This window comes from Falco punctatus, assembly GCF_963210335.1.
Source record: "Falco punctatus genome assembly, chromosome: 3".
Lineage (NCBI taxonomy): Eukaryota > Metazoa > Chordata > Aves > Falconiformes > Falconidae > Falco > Falco punctatus.
Genome location: NC_137582.1, coordinates 80,614,617 through 80,632,577, shown reverse-complemented (window position 1 = coordinate 80,632,577; position 17,961 = coordinate 80,614,617). Strand labels below are relative to the sequence as shown.

At 39.3% G+C, this 17,961-nt stretch overlaps 1 protein-coding gene across 3 annotated transcripts in view; it reads right to left on the bottom strand.

Annotated features, from left to right (window-relative positions):
* Window positions 1-3,627: 3,627 nt before the first annotated feature.
* GRB10 (growth factor receptor bound protein 10) overlaps window positions 3,628-17,961 on the bottom strand; it is a 169,147-nt gene continuing 154,813 nt past the window's right edge. For all 3 annotated transcript variants that reach the window (XM_080379039.1, XM_080379038.1, XM_080379037.1), the window contains exons 9-17: window positions 17,567-17,704; window positions 16,840-16,950; window positions 15,834-15,932; window positions 12,749-12,826; window positions 11,970-12,086; window positions 11,012-11,078; window positions 9,868-9,955; window positions 7,588-7,681; window positions 3,628-6,798 (exon numbers count right to left, since the gene is read on the bottom strand). In XM_080379039.1, the coding sequence (XP_080235165.1) occupies window positions 6,652-6,798; window positions 7,588-7,681; window positions 9,868-9,955; window positions 11,012-11,078; window positions 11,970-12,086; window positions 12,749-12,826; window positions 15,834-15,932; window positions 16,840-16,950; window positions 17,567-17,704 (939 nt within the window). In that variant the 3' untranslated portion in view covers window positions 3,628-6,651. The remainder of the gene's footprint in view (window positions 6,799-7,587; window positions 7,682-9,867; window positions 9,956-11,011; window positions 11,079-11,969; window positions 12,087-12,748; window positions 12,827-15,833; window positions 15,933-16,839; window positions 16,951-17,566; window positions 17,705-17,961) is intronic.

Here is a 17,961-nt window from a genome sequence, read left to right as displayed (position 1 = left end):
CTTTCTGTTCCTCAGCTCCTGCACGGGGGGAGGAAAAGTTGCATTTTACCTGGGAGAAGCCTTCACAGGACGCCCCTGTGCACTGCTGAACAAAAAAGCCTGGAGATACGCACACTTAGGCACAACTTCTAGGATGCCTGCTCCTGACTTGCAGACGAGCAGTACCTATTCCCAGTTGAGTGCTCATTTTAGAGGACGAGGCGTGAGCTTGGCTCAGTCCCTGTTATTCATCACCCTGTTTGGGGGCTGAATGAAGCCAGACACTACCCTTGTGCAGCTTCAGAGCCCTAACAGGCTCTGGTCTGCTGTAGCAGCTGAACCCGGCAGCCCCTGCACCCTCAGCAAACCCTCCTGGCAGCAGGCTGCAGGGGCAGGGGGGACAGCTGCCACGGGCCCTGGAGGCACTGCCTTCTGCGGTGGTAGGGAGCAAATTCAATGCTTATGTGGCCGTTTCTCTTAAGGGCAGCATTAATCCAGTCAAAGCAAGTCTGCAGTTGACAGTAACACAGGCTTTCTTGGTCTTCCCTCAGCTATTAGTACTACTTCCAGTTGTTTCTGTGTCAGCGGGCTCTCATGTGGATACATGTCCCACACTGGATCAAAAATATCTCTTGCCCTTGTCTAACACTTAGTAGTGGATGTGTAGGGAAGAAAGAGTACAAATACGGGCTGTCAGGAAATTATTCTTCCCCTAAAGACTGCTCCTGGCACTTGGTGACATGTGGCCCATGGATTTCAGAGTGAAAGATGGTATTTTTGTAGTTAACGTCCATCAGCTGAGTTTTCTCTATCATGATGTTTAAGCCCTTTGTGAACCCATGTGAACATTTGCCACCTGCTGCATTTTGTGGTGGAGAACATTCAAGCTTACATGAGTAGTCTATGAAGAAGTATTTCTGCTTTTCCTGAACTGAGCCCCTGCACGCTTCAGGTAATGCTCTGTGACTTTTGTATTAGCAGAGACTGTAACTGAAGGTTTTCTGTTCTACTGAACTGCCTTTGGTTTTCTGTAAGTCTGTTATACTACCTTCAGTCTCTGCTTTTTAGCTGGCTGAACTTTCTTACTGTATTTGATTATTCCTCTGACCATCCTGATTGCTCTTCCCTGTATCTCTTCCATTTCTACTGCACCCTAAGCCTCCTTTCCTGCTCCCTTATCCGTTCAAGGACAGCAGCTTCTAGGATTGTTTGTGAAGGTGTGCATACAAGCAAGAGGATCCGAGACCTTCTCAGGCACATTCTTTTCTCTGAAGCACTCTGTTTTCTCAAGCAGGACAAGTGCTCGTTTTGGCAATTGTGAGTATTTTGAGCCAAGCTGTGTAAACTTTTGTCCTTGTTTAGCCAGATATTTTCACAAACCACATAGTCCTTAGTGAAAAACCAAATTAATTCTTCTACTCACTAGTTCTATAATTATCAGTTTGTTTTCTTCTATGACTAGCTGTGTTATGGGGTAATTTTTCAAGAAGCTCTAATCCTCACAGCTCACCTCATTTCTGTATTTGCTTTTGTCTTTGGACCCAATTCTGAGAGTACTACAGTAACCTGAAAACTAAGAGTTGGTAAGAGTCACACAGCGCACATTAATATCTTGCAGAAATTCTGCAGCAAAAAAGTATTATGGAAGTAATCAAATACTGAAAAGGTCTAACTAAATTAAAGTATTTAAAAACAGCGTATGTCTAGCCTTCTTCGTGAGGCAACAAAACTATACATTTTCAGTACTCAGCTTAGCCATTTGCTTTAACCATTGTCATCATTGTTGGCAGAACCGTACATCCTTTTACCTTCCTTTTCTCTTGATGGCAGTTGGACAGACTGTTTTGGAGGATGGGCTGGTTGTAGAGGACCCCAGTTCTATAGCTGTTTCTCTGCTTGATGACCCAAAACACCAATTCCTTACACCTCTACAGAATGTGTTTCAAAAGGCAAATAAAATGTAAGTCTTTACATAGAAGCATATTCACAGCTCTGAGGGAAGAGGAGGGGAAACTGATTCTAAGGGACTGGTGAGCAGCACTTTGGCATCACACCACCGTCTTCTCTGTGTTCCTAGTCACACCCAAACCATCACTTGGACAATACTGCCCAAGAGTAATTCTTTTCTCCACTTCATTTCCCTCCCAGCCTAGCTTTTCTGAACTCTCCTTTCTGAAGAGGTTTACTCTGACTGCGGCTGAGCTGACCTTCAGAGCCCATAAACCCAGGCTGCACTTTGACTCAGATCTGTCAGCTGTATTGATAATTTCATCTCCCTGTTCCCCTTCGTTGCCCCAGGATCTTGCAGCCAACAGATGGAAAACACCTCATTACAGCAAAGTATACAAACCTGGGTAACCAACAAGCGTGGTAAGACCCTGTTAATCACAGTTCAGTGTCTTGTGATGAACCAATCTTTCTTGCTAAAACATCTGCTAGTATCTGTGTAAAACGATGAGCAATTAGAGCAGAATGTCTTTGGGCTAAGAGCTTGCAATGTGAGTGTTACACAAACTAATTTATTCTGAAGTCTCAGATGTGACTAATTGCAATATCTAATGAAAATCATATAGCTCTTGGACATAGTTGTGGTTATATTAGGTTTTCAAATACCAACTAAATTGTGCTCCAAGTTAAGGAAGGAAGATGTAAGATTTAGGATGCAGAAGCAACCCAAATTAAAGCAATGTGGATGTTTCAAAGGAAGATACCTCTTTTCTCTGTCTGCTGATACTGCTACTGAAGTTTCCAAGACGTTAGACAAACAATGCCTGAGACACAAAGCAATATACAAGCAGGAGATTAACAACCCAAATTAAAGCATCACTAAAACAGCAATAACATAAAGCCAAAGTCATCTGAAATTCAACTTACTTGAAAGGAAGTGGCTCATCTGGTGATGCATTTCTCATCTGGTTTTGCAGGTACAGGCTGAAGCAGCGATTTGGTGTTAAAATAAATCTAACTTTAGCACTCTGTGTATCAAGATAAAAGTGCTGCAGCCACATGCTGTAAAACACTAGTCTGACACAAATCTACTCATAGGTTCAAATGCATTTTAACTGTTTTGCCAGCTGAACTTCATGCTGGAAGGCTTCACATGGGATCAGACACCTGATTATATCTGTTGTCCTGCAACTAATGTAAAAGCAGCACAAACCTATCAGGCAATTAAATCAAATCTGTACCACATAGCTGTTTCTGAGACAGACTGCTTTTGTATTGGTGATGTTTTGATAGCACAGGTACCTGCTGTTAATGTTTAGGGCCAGACTTTACAGGTATCATTTTGCACTTGCCACAGTTGTGGGCGGTTTGGACAAATATGCCAACAGGCTTACCTGCCACTGAACAGGCTTACCATCACCATTTTACTGTGGTGCTTTTTTTTTTTTTCATGCCATCTTCTTGTTTGCCTGTTCCAAATGTAATAAATACAACATTACAATAAAGTAATGTGGGGTTTTGGGGTTGGTTTGCTTGTTTTTCACGGGTTTGTACTGAATTATAGAATAAATCTCGGGGATTCTGTTTTCCTCTTAACTCTTCTTAAAGGCTGTTTAATATATCCCACCCCAAATAACCCAGAATTAAAGCAAGAGATGCATGGTGTACCAATATATCCAAAAGACGACATTCATTCCAATGTAAAATGAATAGCATTGTATTAACGTTTATTTCTAATTACAAGAAACAGAATATCAGTCCCTTATTTGTACAAAAATACCTGAAAGATTACAATTAGGTTCACAAGCCAAAAAGCTATTTACAGTATGAAGCAAAGCATATTGAATAAAGGTTTTGTCTCTTAAGTTAATACCTTTTGCATTCCCTGAAACTTTAAACTTTATTCCATTTTACAGTCACTAAATCTTGCATTGTGACAATATAATTTACGATAAGCAAGTCTTGCCACTGGAAAGGTGCATTGATTGGTCAAACTGTCAGGTATTTAGTGCAGAAAAGATAAGACAAAACATCTAAACTGAGGCACGTGTTTCTTCAAGATTAATTAACAAATAAAAAGTTTTTTGTACTTTAACACCTATCGTAACATAACTTAACTAGTAACCTCATTACCAAAATGGTTTGGCATTTTCCTTCTCAACATATTCAAGATTGCTACATGAAGTATTTATTTAGAAAATAAAATCACAGGCAAAAAGATAAAAATTCAACAGGCTCCAAAACAACCCTGAGCATCCCCTTTACATTCATGTCATTTAAATACAAAAATAAGAGTCAAATGTCCTTCAGTCCTTGGTATTCTGAGCTGGCAGCCAGCTGAATCTGTTGGAAAACTAAGGTGGTATTGACTGTTTTCCAGCAGAAAGAAGACAAAGCAGTGATCTGCTTAAGTAAGATTGTTGCCACTTTGAAGGTGGTCACTTTCTCAAAACAGCTCACTTTAGCTGGGAAAAGTACAAAATACTAAGTCAACCATCTACATACAAAAATCATGATTCATAGTCAAACTTTTATTCTCAATTTAAATAAGATGCAAGGTTTTTTTTTTTATAAATATGAAACACTGCAAATACTATCTGCCTACTGGGAAAAATGCATGGTTGTCACTAAGCTATGTAAACAGAAAAACTTAAAACTACAGTATAAATGGTCTTATTAAACTGGTAATGTAGTCAATACAAGTATCTTTTTTCTCCTAATAGGGGCCAAATAGAAGCATGCAAAGTGAAGTCAGACTTAAGTTAGCTTAATTTCAAGGTTTTAAAATACATTGTCTAGAAAGCAGGAACACTCATTTCACTATGTACAATTAAAAAACAAAACAAAACAAAAAAGGCTTCTACTAAAAACAAAATCAAGTTTCTTCATTTTTAATATCTAGACATTAAATGGAAAAAAAATACTAAATGTGTTCTGTAAACTAAAATACAGTGTTTCTATACCATTGACATAGTTATAAGCTGATATGGACGACTCAGGCAGGTTATGGTTTGTCTTAAGCTATTCTCAACACTACATGAAGACCTAAAGGTATAGGATTGGTTTTCCTTCTTTACCCTTTCAGATGGCTAGAATTTCAAAACCAGTGGCAAATATTAGTAAGGATGAACTAGCCTGCGTAAATCATTTACCATCTTAAGAATGCTCCGTTCTGCACTACACTCTGCAAGTTCCCAGGGTGGAATACTTCTCGCTGTGGCTAACTGCATGAAGTACTGGGAAGTCAATTCCGTAACAGCTCCTGCACCAACTGTGCTGCTGAAAGAATGATACTTGCAACTGGAGGATCTTGGTGGGACTTGTCTAACTTTAATACTGATTCATCATCAGAAAGAGTTACTGTGTAAACATAAAATAACTGACTTAAACGTTAACAATAAAGTAATTCTGATGACAAACCAGCACTGGAGCAGGACACATCCTTGTCTGCCATAGGTACTGGCGTGCTTTAGCATATATGACACAGGGATCACCAGTTACCTCGATGGATGGCATTGCCAGCAGCTAGCTCACAATGAAATGTGTTTCCATTCCCAGTATGTTCTTTCTCACTGTGTAAACTTTCATGGCCCAACAGAAAGCAGCAGGGGTACAGTTCTTTTTATGCCCTATTCCCCAGGAGAGCTTTGTGTCACTGTAGCTTTACTATATGGAAAGAGCTCTTTGAAACAGTCTGCAAATTCAAGGAGCTATAAAGCTAAAAACACTGGTTTTTTGTTTGTGGGTTTTTTTTTGTTTTTGTTTTTAAAATTATTTATTTTACTATTATTTTGTCATACTAAGACTACCCGCAGAAGAATCTTCTCACAAAAACCGGTGGTTTCAAATACAAGTGTAGTCATTCAGTCCTATTCTATTTAGTAACAGTAAGTTTCCTCAGGAAAACAGTCAAAAGGCTGTAAAAAACAAACCACCACTTCAATAATAAAAATTTGTGCATAGAATCTAATACAGTCTTTGCATGACTGGATGCCACTAATATGCCATCAACATACTACAGCCATAATGCTACAAGTCAACAGTTTTAGGAGTACGTATATGGTGGTATGTTCTTTTAGAATTGTATCCTCATTTCTTCTTCAAAGACATCTGCAGATCATCAAACCTCAGGTCTCCAGAGAAGTTTTGAGACACACGCTCGCACACACACACACACTTCTTGATTTTCTTCTAGATCCTTTTAGGCTGAAGCATTCCATACATTTTAGGGTGCAGATTAATACCCAACTCCTGCATGAATTTTAAAAGCCACATCAGCTCCTAATATAGGCTGCATACAACATCCGAAACAAAGTAGGAGTGCAAAAAAAGTGATCAATACAAAAAGTAAACACACTAGTCTTAATTGTCAAGATTATTCCAGGGCAAGAGTTCTTTTCAAAGATTTCTCTTCACACTTGTTTCTGTTAAGTGGCCCAGCCAAGATAGTTTCCAGTTTTGTTTCAAATTTACTCATCGTTTTACATACCCTCCCCCCATTTTTGAGATGCTGGGACACTCAGCAGCAATCACTCTTAGGTGTTAGACAAACCAGCAATCTTGGTCTGTTGGCACCTGTCGAATCCATCCCTTTCAGAGTCCCAAGGTGCATAATATTTTTATTTATTTTTACCAACTTACAAATCTGCCAATTCCCCAGTGTCAACGTTCTCTTACAATTACTCTCCTAGCAAATCCAGTCTTCAGTGAGAGTCGGATTTGAGGTCATAAGGCCACTCGGATGCAGTGGTGTTTGAGTTTGCAGGGCAAGACTCCTTTGTTTAGTTGATAGAATTCAACAAGCTGGATTAGATCACTGAATTTGGTGTTCCCATCATCCAGGCTGAAAAATATCTGTCCATCATCTTCACACTGGGGAAACAAAACATCCTTTTCAAATTAGACTGCACATGAAGAGATGCAAGTGTGGCAAAACATAGAAGAGTACCAGCATGTGACTTAAGATAAATGATGGGCACTGCCCAAACAGCCTAGCGCCCAAAGATCTTCATGAAACCATGCACAGCCCTAGAAAAATACCATGTTAACCCAACATTCCTTTATGAAAGTGAAAGCTCATGGGCAGAGTAATTGAAAGTTGTAGACACAGCACCGGTCTTCATGACATAAAACAAAAATACCCCAAATATATCTGTTAGCTAGTTGTAAAATTGGCAGGCAAAGCAATGGAAAAGAGGGTTTGGACCAATAAAGAGGTCTGCACGATCTTAAATTTCTAATGCTCTTTTTGATCAAGACAGAAATAAAATAGGTTCTCGACATTTCAGTGTAACGCTATTTTAAGCTCCATGTTATTGGATAACCTCCAGAATAAAGCTTTTTAAAGTTTCCCTGTTATTCTACATTTGCCTAAGTGATAGGGAGACAACTGCTGCTGTTGTTGCTGTGAATCCCAGAGAACAAGTTCTGTGCATTACTTCTATGCCTAAGTGACTTACACTGGTTTTCCAGGCAATGTTAACAAAGAATTTTAATCAGACATTTGACAATTCTAAAGAATACTTGCTAATACACTTGCTAATGGAAACATCCCTGTTAATGACATCAGTAATTAGTAAGAGGTCTCTTCAGATGCTGGCAAAGCTTTAGGATTTAAAATTTCTTTTTTTTGTGACCAGTATCAAAAAATAATCTTCTTACCGGCAAGATTTGAAAATGCTTTATTTTCTGATGATGGCACAGCGTAAGTACAAATGCCTTTGGATTGCTTTGGCTGTCCCGGAGAAGAAAGAGTCTAGGAGAGAACATTTTTAAGTACACATTGAATACCACAATCCGTTTCTTCATAAATAATCAGAGCTATTCAGTCATTTTGTGCTGTTGCCAAACTCTTATTTAGTTTCATTAACAGGTGGTTCCATAACTGGCAACTCGCTTTCAGTTTTTATGCCATGGCTATGCAACACTAATAGATGAAGAAATAAGAAGGAAAAGACGTATGACGGTAGTTCTTCACCTGTGAACGTATGCATCAGGATTTTTTTAAGGGTGTCTCTAACGGATCTCTCCATTACTGACAGGTAATTTCATGAGGAAAATGTTCTTATTGAACTCCAAAGCAAATCTGGATTTCTGTAGATGGGTAATACATGAGGATCTGTTCCCACTCTCCAGTATCTTACATCAGTTTACAGAAATCCAGTGTTGGCAAAATTAAATTTCAGTTAAATGGCTGCAATTGCCCCAAACCAGCTCAATACTTTCTTCAAACAACTTATCAGTTAAGTAGCATCCACATCATCAAGATGGGGAAAACACACTGATTTTTCCTCTGTAACAGTCACAGTACTTTTCCCTTGAGCATCATTGGAAAAGAATATACTTTTAGGAGTATAGCTAGCAACATCATATGCTATGTAACTGTCACTTTAAAGTTGACGCACAAAATTGAAGTCCTAACTCAATGGTTACACACATACTTAGAAGAGGAGAAGAAAATCTCATTGGAAATGTTTCCTCCTCTTGACATTTATGAACTAAGGAAGGAGAACCTCTCCATGACACAGCAAACAAGAATATACCTTTGGCATAAGGCTCACAGTGCTAATCACTAGTGGATTTGTGAGATGGCCAAGCACAGTACTGGGGCAGGCCTCAAGCCCTCTTAATTGCTAACCACTATGCCAGGAACACACTCTTCCAAGGCTGAGTTGCAAGAACTGCTCGTAGTCTTGTGAACCCAAAAGAACTTACTCCAGCTCCTCAGAACTGATTGAGAAATGTCACTACCGCAAAAATGCACCATCATAACCAGAGTCAGTCCAATACTCAGAGACAGGCATGTCTTGCCACCACTGGAAACCATGCATGGTATTTCAACATTCATTTTAGTCCTAGCAAAACCAGATGTGTGGAAAAGGGACCAAAGACTTTACACATTCAGATCCATCTCAGGGAGAAAGATCTTAACTGCTGTGTGGTTACTGCTGTTCATGCAGTTATCTCTTAATTATCTTTCATCCCATTTCAGATAATGCACGGTATCATAAGCTGGTGGCACAAAGAAAGCTCAGCACAACTGATCCTGCTCACTCAACTTCTGGCAAGCAACAGGGTGTCCACACAAGACAGATGCATCCTCAACAGTATTTTCCAGAAACAGTCAAATGATAGCAGTATCAGCTGCACATACACATTGCTGAACAACTTACATGACTCGTGAGAAGACTGTTAACTTTCTGCTTTCTTTTGTTCAAGAACACACAGAGCAGGAAAACACAAGCAAGACTTTTCTGTCCTGAAAACCACGATCCTTAGATGTCAGAGCACATCCGTAACATGGTTATTTTGCCACTGCTGACTGACCTCGCTACAGCCAAACCAACCAATCTTCACCTTCCACAGTAAGTAAACTCACTAGGCACAAATTTAACAATGCCTCAAAGGCATTAACACATTTATGAAAACCCCGAGAAGGACAGGCCACTGGATTCCTAAGGCAACAGAAGTCAAAAAAGCCTAGAGATTGTAAAGATCTGCAGTGTGAGAGAAGCAGAAACCCAACAAGTCAGCAGTGCTCCTTTGCTTTCTCAGCCTCTCTTCTCTGTTTGACCTGCTAAGCTAAACCCCCAAAGCCTCAGTCCAGCAAAAAACCCAAAACGATAAAAACCCCATGCTTGATGAATATGTACAAGCACTAGCCATTTCTATTTCTCTAATGTATAACTAACTACCTCTGTTGGAAAAAGAAAAAAGTTTAAGTGTGTTCTTAATATTTTATTTTTCAAATTAAGAGTTAAACCCCACTCCTACAAACACATACCCTGACTTTTTGAAATCCAGGCAGGCTATAATGGGACTACTCAAGAATTGGGTTACTCAGAAGTGTTCATGAACCTGTAAACCCTTGGAGCAGCAATTCTGCTCTTGTCTGTACCACTTATCATCAGATCATAAATAGTAAGCAACAGGAATACTTACCCATCTACAAGCCCTTGCTGCTTAATAATCCTGTGAGATTCTTCTCTAGAGATTCTGCCGTGAAACCAGTGCTGTGTCCTATGAATAACTGAAGGCGAGAGTGAAAATAGGGAAAGAGAGGATGGTTAAAAACAGTGAAATATGCAACATTTTTTTCCACACACTAATTATTTAAACATTTTAAAAGTGGGTATAGTTTTGTTACAGAATATCAAATATCTTTCATGAATCAATATAAAAAATGAAACAATATGAAAAAAAGGACCAGCTGTTGCATCTAGCTAATATACCAAGTAGACAGGCAATACCTCCATGTATTTTCTGATTTGCAGATATACAATTAGGTTAACAAGAGAAATCTCTTACAGTACTGCCTTTTCATAGCTTTTTGAAAATGTTGGGACTAAACCGTTCTTGGAATACAATGTATATGCTAACGAGTCAGAACCAAGTCCCTTTAACTCTCAAATAATGAAAAGCACTTTAGCTTGTACTTTCAAGGGTGGAGTTACCCCCAAATATTTTTACTTACTGTTTTACTGTTTTTCAAATGGTGTTTTTAAATTCTGCTCAACAGAATAAAAACACATAACAGAAACAGGGAATAGTTGTGTTTCCTCTAAGTAGTCCAGGATATGAATACGCAATTGCCTCTTATTTTAATAAACTTAAAATCTCAAAGAGATGTTCAGGACTCACAGGCATCCATATTTTACATTATTCAGTTGTTATGGAATGAATGCTATTTTAAAGACTTCTAGGAGATTTTTTGATTTTTTTTTTAAGTCCTTAAAGATTAACAGATCACTCACTGAGTTTCCTCATCTAAAATGAAAAAAATACTTCTGGATTGTTTTCAATGGATACATTTATGGAATCTGGTTTTATAAAATCTGAGTTTCAAAAGATTAATACTGGAGAAAAGTTTGAGCATGTCTTCAAAGGAAAACAAGTTTCTTTCTACTATGTCTGTATGGGCAAGCATGTGAATGACACAGAAGCTACTAATAAACATAAACATTGTATTTAACATTGAGGCATTAATACTACACGACTGCACTCTATCTCTGTCTCTGTATGAAACGTAACTTTTATTTACCCACAGAGGCCTCTGATACTACACTTACAAACCAGCAGAATTTACCTGTACTCAGTGTGGAAGGATGGAGTGGACTTTGGCTACCCAAGATGTTCATTCTTGTGCTACGTTTCTACAGAGAAAATGAATTACCGTTAAATCCACACTAAGGCCTCAACAGAAGAGAATCAGTGCACATGCAATACAGATTTAATTTACAGGAAACTGGGGGCTGGGCAAGTTTAATGCAAGGATGAGAAAAAGAAATGCAACTTTGAAGGGGGCTAATCTACAAGCAGCAGCTCATTTCAGTTGGCCACAAGCCAGATGTTAATGATGAAAGCTCAGTATCTAAAAAAAAAAAAAAAAAAAAGGAAAAAAAAAAAGAAAAAAAAAAGAAAAAAAATGACAGAAAAAAGAAAAGTCTGATATGTTTCTGCTCAGGCAAAACACCAGGCACTCAGTAAATCAAGCAGTATTTCCCTCCCGTACATAAAGCACCAGCTAATGCTTCAGTAATGACTCCTAGTCCCTAAGAGACGAGCATGTGGGAAAACTTGTACTGCAGCTGTCTGTCCACAAGACACTATAAACAAGTTACATCAGTTTTCATTGCAAGAGGTCCTGCCTCTTGTATATTCTGCAATTAAACTTACTGGGAGCAAGCCATTAGTCAGAGCCCCAGCCTCTTCCATGTGGGGAAGCATTTAATTTGACATATTCCTCCTCAGAGACTGGTTTTGCAAACTGGCAGTAAAGTTCTGGTGGGTCTGCTTTCCCCCTCAACTTTCCTCTGGACACTAGGGGGACAGAGAAGCAGTGGTAGAAGGTTGTTGTGAATGTGACAGTTTTGCTAAAGATGGATATTGACTTTCAGATCTGCATGCTTGCAGTGTGATTGCTTCAGGTCGGAGCTAAGCTATACTGTGACCAGCACTGCACTAACATCATAGCACACTCTGTGTTTTGGCTCTCAACAGACACTTACTAATTACAAAAATAGAAAAGAAGAGAAGATAGCTACCCTCCAAGCATGTCCTTCTTCCAAGGCAGCACTCTGTGCTTCAGCAGGATTTTCAATAACTCTTCCTATTTGCCCCGAAAAATCCATTGCTACTAGTGAGTTTTCAGATACACTTCTCTGAAAAGGAATTTTCACTTGTTTCAAAAAACGGAAAGAAAAAACCAGCTTGAGAGTTTAATTTCAAAATGTTTTGGTTTTAGAAAACTATCCAAAGTTATCCTTCAACAGCACAGAAAATACAGCTCTGTTTTTCCCCCTTCCAAAAGATTCACAGACACAAAAATAGATGGCTTTACTTTTTAGACCTTAGGGGAGGGAGAGGATTCAAAGGCTGAGAATAAAATCTTGTATTGCTCAGGTTGCCCACTTGCCCTATTACTACACTCCAGTCATTTTCAGGGCCAGTTGGGATCCAAATATAGGATCTTCACTTTTAGATAGCTAACATTCAGCTCTTGGCCCAACATATTTTAGGAAATTTACGTGTTAGTTTTGCCAGACCTAAGCTGGCTTCTGCAGAGACAGCCAGATGTCTCTGTACTGTACATCTCAAAGTGCCTGACGTATCCAAGATTTTTCAATCATGTGGATCATGTAAGCCTAAGATAATGGAGAGCCAACCATGTAAACTGTACTCATGTGAAACATGAACTTGACATTGATTTGCTACACAATGCTGAATTTACGTTTCTTAGCATAAATTTTTCCACTTTTAAAATGCAAAAGCAAACATATCTTTTCCAACATCATACATTAATGAGGTAAAGTTCATTACTTACTACTGGTGTGGAAAAGTGTGGAAGCATGGCTTTTCTCTGCTGGGGAATTCTGTAATTCTGATACAGTAGCATTCCATACTGCCAACAGAAATGCAAGGCCATTATTCAAATATATACCCTAGGAAAAAAACTGTAGTAATCTCGTAATACCATTTACAGTGGAACAAAGTGCCACCAGCTTATTATTTTCATGATCAGAAGCTGTCCCAAAGCAATTTGCATTGAGTAATAGTGATTGGCAGGTGGCAATCAAGCAGTATATATGCACAGGTTTTATTTAAGAAGCAACACTTTTACAAGCCTGAGTGAAATACACAAGTACTTTCTGTCACTCTCAACTACCACATTTTCCTTGTAGAATACGAGCTTTCACTCACGGTCAGAACACAATTAACTCCCCCTCTTTTCACCCTCTAGTAATGTGAACGTAAAAAAAAATCTGCTTAAGACATTCAAATTCAGTTTTCATAATGATAAAGAATAAGAACCTTTCTAATACACTAGCTCTTTTAATAAATTTCAGCAGGAAGTAACACTTCTGGTACTTTTCTCATCCTTACAAAAATAAGGTGATTGAATTCCAGTCATGCTCCTTGTTGAACATGATAAATTTTAGCAACACTAGTAGCTAGGATGGTAGGAAAACACCTACTCAGTGCCTTCCCTAGAGGCACAGTGCTGAAGTATAGCAACACTGGTTACTGAATGTTCTATTTGAAACGGTATATATAATTTTGTAAACAGGGTAATATAGGACTATGGAAAGCTAAATCAGTAGGTAAATAAAAAAGAGGCTCACGGCCACAGCCCAGGGGCACAGCCTTAATTTTCCCTGACTATACACTTTTAATCACCTTTCAGTATTCTTTAAAAACAAACCCTTTTCTTCCCCTAGTGTTAACTGCCTAAGGGTGAATGTTACATGCCAGTATACAGAAATTACTGCCATGCAGTACTGTTCCTGCCACAGGTTGCACTGCGAAGAAAGATTCCTCTGAACGGTCACAGCAAGATGCATGTCTGCGTATTTGGTAAGAACAGCTAATTCTGTACAGTGTAAAGGCTTTTCCTTGCCATTCAGAAACATTAGTGCCTCGACCAGTGTAACTGATTTCTTCAGAACAAGCGGTATCTTCAAGGCACAATTCACTACAATTACCTGATCCTCTGTTTGAGCACTTTCCCCACAATGCAAAATTCTGTGTAAACAGGGAAAGTAAAGGACAGCTGAGAAGAAACACTTTGACTTGCCTGGGGACTAAGACTCTTTACCATAATTGTTAATGTATCAAGTCAAGTAACTGGAGAACAGATTATGATAGTCAACAGGTATCAGCTCCACAGAAATCAAATACGCATTCTTGTAACCGGAATTGCTTTTTACATCCTGGCCCATACTACGGCTAGTGCACCTGCTTTTGTAACAGCTTAAATTAGGAACTTCTGTATTGCAACACAGCATCTCTTACAATTAACAAAATAACAAACGAGATAATATTTGGAGAGCATTCAAAGAGATGTACTCTGGTTTGGAAGGTGACCACTTAATGTAGATGGAGAACAGACACTGCGATTTCATACCCACAGGTCTAGGAGTCTGATTTGCTTTCCCTATGCTTACAGGGTTTTGCATGATGGACAGTCTGCACGGGGAGAGAAACAGGTAATTGTAGCAAACATTTGTCATGTCTTATGCCTTAATGATAAACAAATGAGATAAACTGTTTTGAAAGGGAGGGGAGGAATAAACAACGCTCATGCAGTGATGTGAACCTCTGTGGGTTCTCCTAGTCAATGCCACACGTGGACCAGGAAGCCGTAAAACCTCTTTTTCTGATGCACCCGCTCCCTTTCAGCTCCTTGGACACACGCTGTAGGAATGCATCTTCTTCCACAGGTGAGTGTGAAACACTAGTGGGGAAAAGGGCATTTTGCCAGAGAGGGGTGTGAAGGCTTTGCTGATGCAGGCTGCTACTTAGGCAGGAATGGCGACTCTGTTCATTCAGCACAGCAAGACCACATGCGCGCAGCACCCTGGGGTTACACGTCTCATTCTGGGCGCAGCCTCACAGGTGGCAAACACCAGCAGGATGCTGGCACACTGATCTTGGTGCCTGGAGAGAACAGCCATGCCCTCACTTCCAAATCTGAAATTATTTGTTTGCTACTGAGAGCTCCAAAGTTGACTGAGTTCAAGGTTCTCCATCCTATTTTGCTGGACATGTATCCAGTAACCGGCACTACAGTACCACTTTGGGCATGCCTCTATTTTTTATCACATTTTGTATATTACACTTTGACACAGGATATTACAGAGGAAGATAACGGCATAGACAGGAGGTGGATTTTCATGGGTAACACATTATCTGTACATATTTATTGTATTATTTCATATATGTGTATATTCCCTTTAATATGAGGGAGGACATAGTAAGGTACAGAGAAGAATACAGTCGTTCTCAAGGCAGCATCTTCAGGGAAAGGTTTAGAACCAAACCAAAACTTCTGCCCATTTCTCTATGAAGATCAGGAAGTTCTCTGATCAAAAGAGCCAACTTTCTCCTCAGTTCCTTCCACGCTGATTTTGTTTGAAAAAAACGGAAGCCTCCTACAATATTATCAAGAAATCTCATTGTGTTCTTTCTCTCAGATATGAGTAACTTTCACTCAGAGATAGGGTTGCTTATTTTTGTTACTTTTTTTAAATAGAACCTTCAGAAGACTTAAAAAAATTGCAAAGGCTCTGGATAGCATTCTGTTATATTTAAGACCACTTACCATTCTCAATACATTTTCTTTAGCTTATGATAACTTGCAAATACCTTGTTAAGCAGGTTTTTTTTATTAATTCACATACCATAAATTTGGCTCCAGAACTACTATTATACTTGGTTCATATGTGAAAGGAATTGAGCTCAGCCCTGTGCTTAAAAGCTTAGGAGAGACAGGTCTGCCTGGCATTTTGTTCTTAGCCACATTGTTCTGGAGGCAGATGATGTTTAAGAACATACAGATATCTTCTCATGAAAAAAATAACGAATGCAACTTGACTATAGGCATAGCTCTGTTCACATAGATGAAGTACCTTGAGGAGTCGAAATGCAGTCATCCAGCACGTCCTGCTTTGTTCATCTTCAGCACACAACAACCTCAGTTCCTTCGTTTCATTTCTCACTCTGTTGGGCTATAAAGTATTAAAGGGAAGTCAGCTACATTCAGTAGAAAACCTGCCACCACTAACTTTACTGCAGAGTAAAGGCAGGTACAGTATTAGTCTAAGAACTGGCCAGGAAAAGCTCACACCACCCTGAATTAAAGCTCAGGAGAGGCTGAGAATGCTTTGAAAGAAATAATTTCCTCAGCTGTGTCCAGTAAGACAATGTCAGTGCCTGCTTTGAAATACCCTGCCGTTCTGGCATTTTATGGGAACAAGGTACTTGGGCCATGCTAGAACCAGAATCAAGGCACTTGGGTTGTTTTTGTTTTGTTTTTTTTTGAATTGTGACAAGTTTTATGAGACCCCATTTTGTTATGAAGAACCTAAGTTTCTGTAACTGAAGGTTACTGAAAGTCTGTGTCCATCAGTTCACCATCTGTCCTGCAGCTGGTGTCTACTCTGAGGCAAAGCCATGTTATCTGGCTCTAAATGCAAACCTCTGGTCCACAATAATGGTACAATTAAACCCAGTGAGAGCTTGATCCTTTGTTGCGATATAGTTTTGGTGCTCACTGTCCGGAGAGACTTTGCTATTGAATTACAGTACTTGGAAAAAAATTTTATCTGTGAGGTGAATCAAGGCCGCCTCACAGGCACACCATGCTTCAGCACAGAACTGATCTTGCACAGAAATTTCCCAAGCCAAAGGAGCACCAGATAAAGTGTTAAAAGTGTCACATAAAATGATGGCAAGATTCATAGGACATGCCTGCCAAATGAAAGACGTCCATGAGATCAAGTCCTCGTGACAGAAATGCTTGCAGAGTTTTACATACTAATCCCATTTAGCTGATGGCTGGTAGAGGAAGGGGGTGACGACTCTGAGCTACCAACACCATCTTGCAATTTGGAAGAGGTTAATGAGAAGAATTACCTTTATACAAAATCCATACTCTGCAGGTGCATTGTACAACTTCTTGCCTGCTATCAACGAGAAGATATTGCTGTCTTCTAGGTCCGCCAACAACTGCAAATGTCTTGGCTCCTGAGGAAATACCGCGTTTTATTGTAGGTAAGTGTAAAGATTTTGGAAGATCTTGCTGCAAGCTTTGCAGTCTCTCAAGACCAACCTCCGACAGAGGGCAGGGTATCAACACTGTGATCCCCTCTCGGGCAGCCTGAAGTGGGCAGGCATGTCACCTTTTAAGTGTCAGCCTACTGGCAGAAGTTGCTTTATACAAGAAGCTGACAAAATATTTATTCAAACACATCCCATTAAAAATGGCATAGCCTATTACATTGCTCCAGAGAAACCTGAAAGTTAGATAACGTGAAATATTGTTTAAAGTATCGTTTAAACTAAATTCATGAAACATGCTTGGAGAGCATGATCTCTCTTGCTAACCTTGTTAGCACGACTTAGTAGCCACAACGATCTTGCCTGGCTAGTTTGGTTTCATTATGTAACAATGCCATATAGCTATTTTCATGCATTGAGAGCCTAGGGCTTGATTGTCATTTGATCATGGCTTGCTTATCCTTTTCTATGTGATAAAAAAAGCACTATGTGCAGATATTTAAAAACTAGCAAAAAATACCCACTGTAAAAGCAGAAAATGCTTTCACATGCTAGTACTGTGCAACTTCTTTTTTAATCTTACCTTTGAAGTTCCTTTTGTAGAACAATAAAGTCCTGATCTCCTCAAACACACATACAATTTCTTCCATGATTTCCTACCCAGCTCTTTCACATGCAAGAAACCTTGAATTTCAGGGCAGCTACTGGAGTTTAAAAAGTTCTGTTGGAGAGGAAAATGTAAATGAGGATTATGCCCTATGGATGGATCCTAAAATTGTCACTTTATGTGCAGAACAGAAAAGCAAATGGCAAATCACTTCACTGACTTGGGACAGTTTCACATTATGCTTGAACTGACCTAGATGTTTAAACTGATCTACAACTAAAATGGATATTCCTGCTCCTCCCTTTATGTCTACCTAGCTAACTCCTGCCACTGCCACTTTCCTGTTCTCTGTGTCAATACTTCAATCTCCA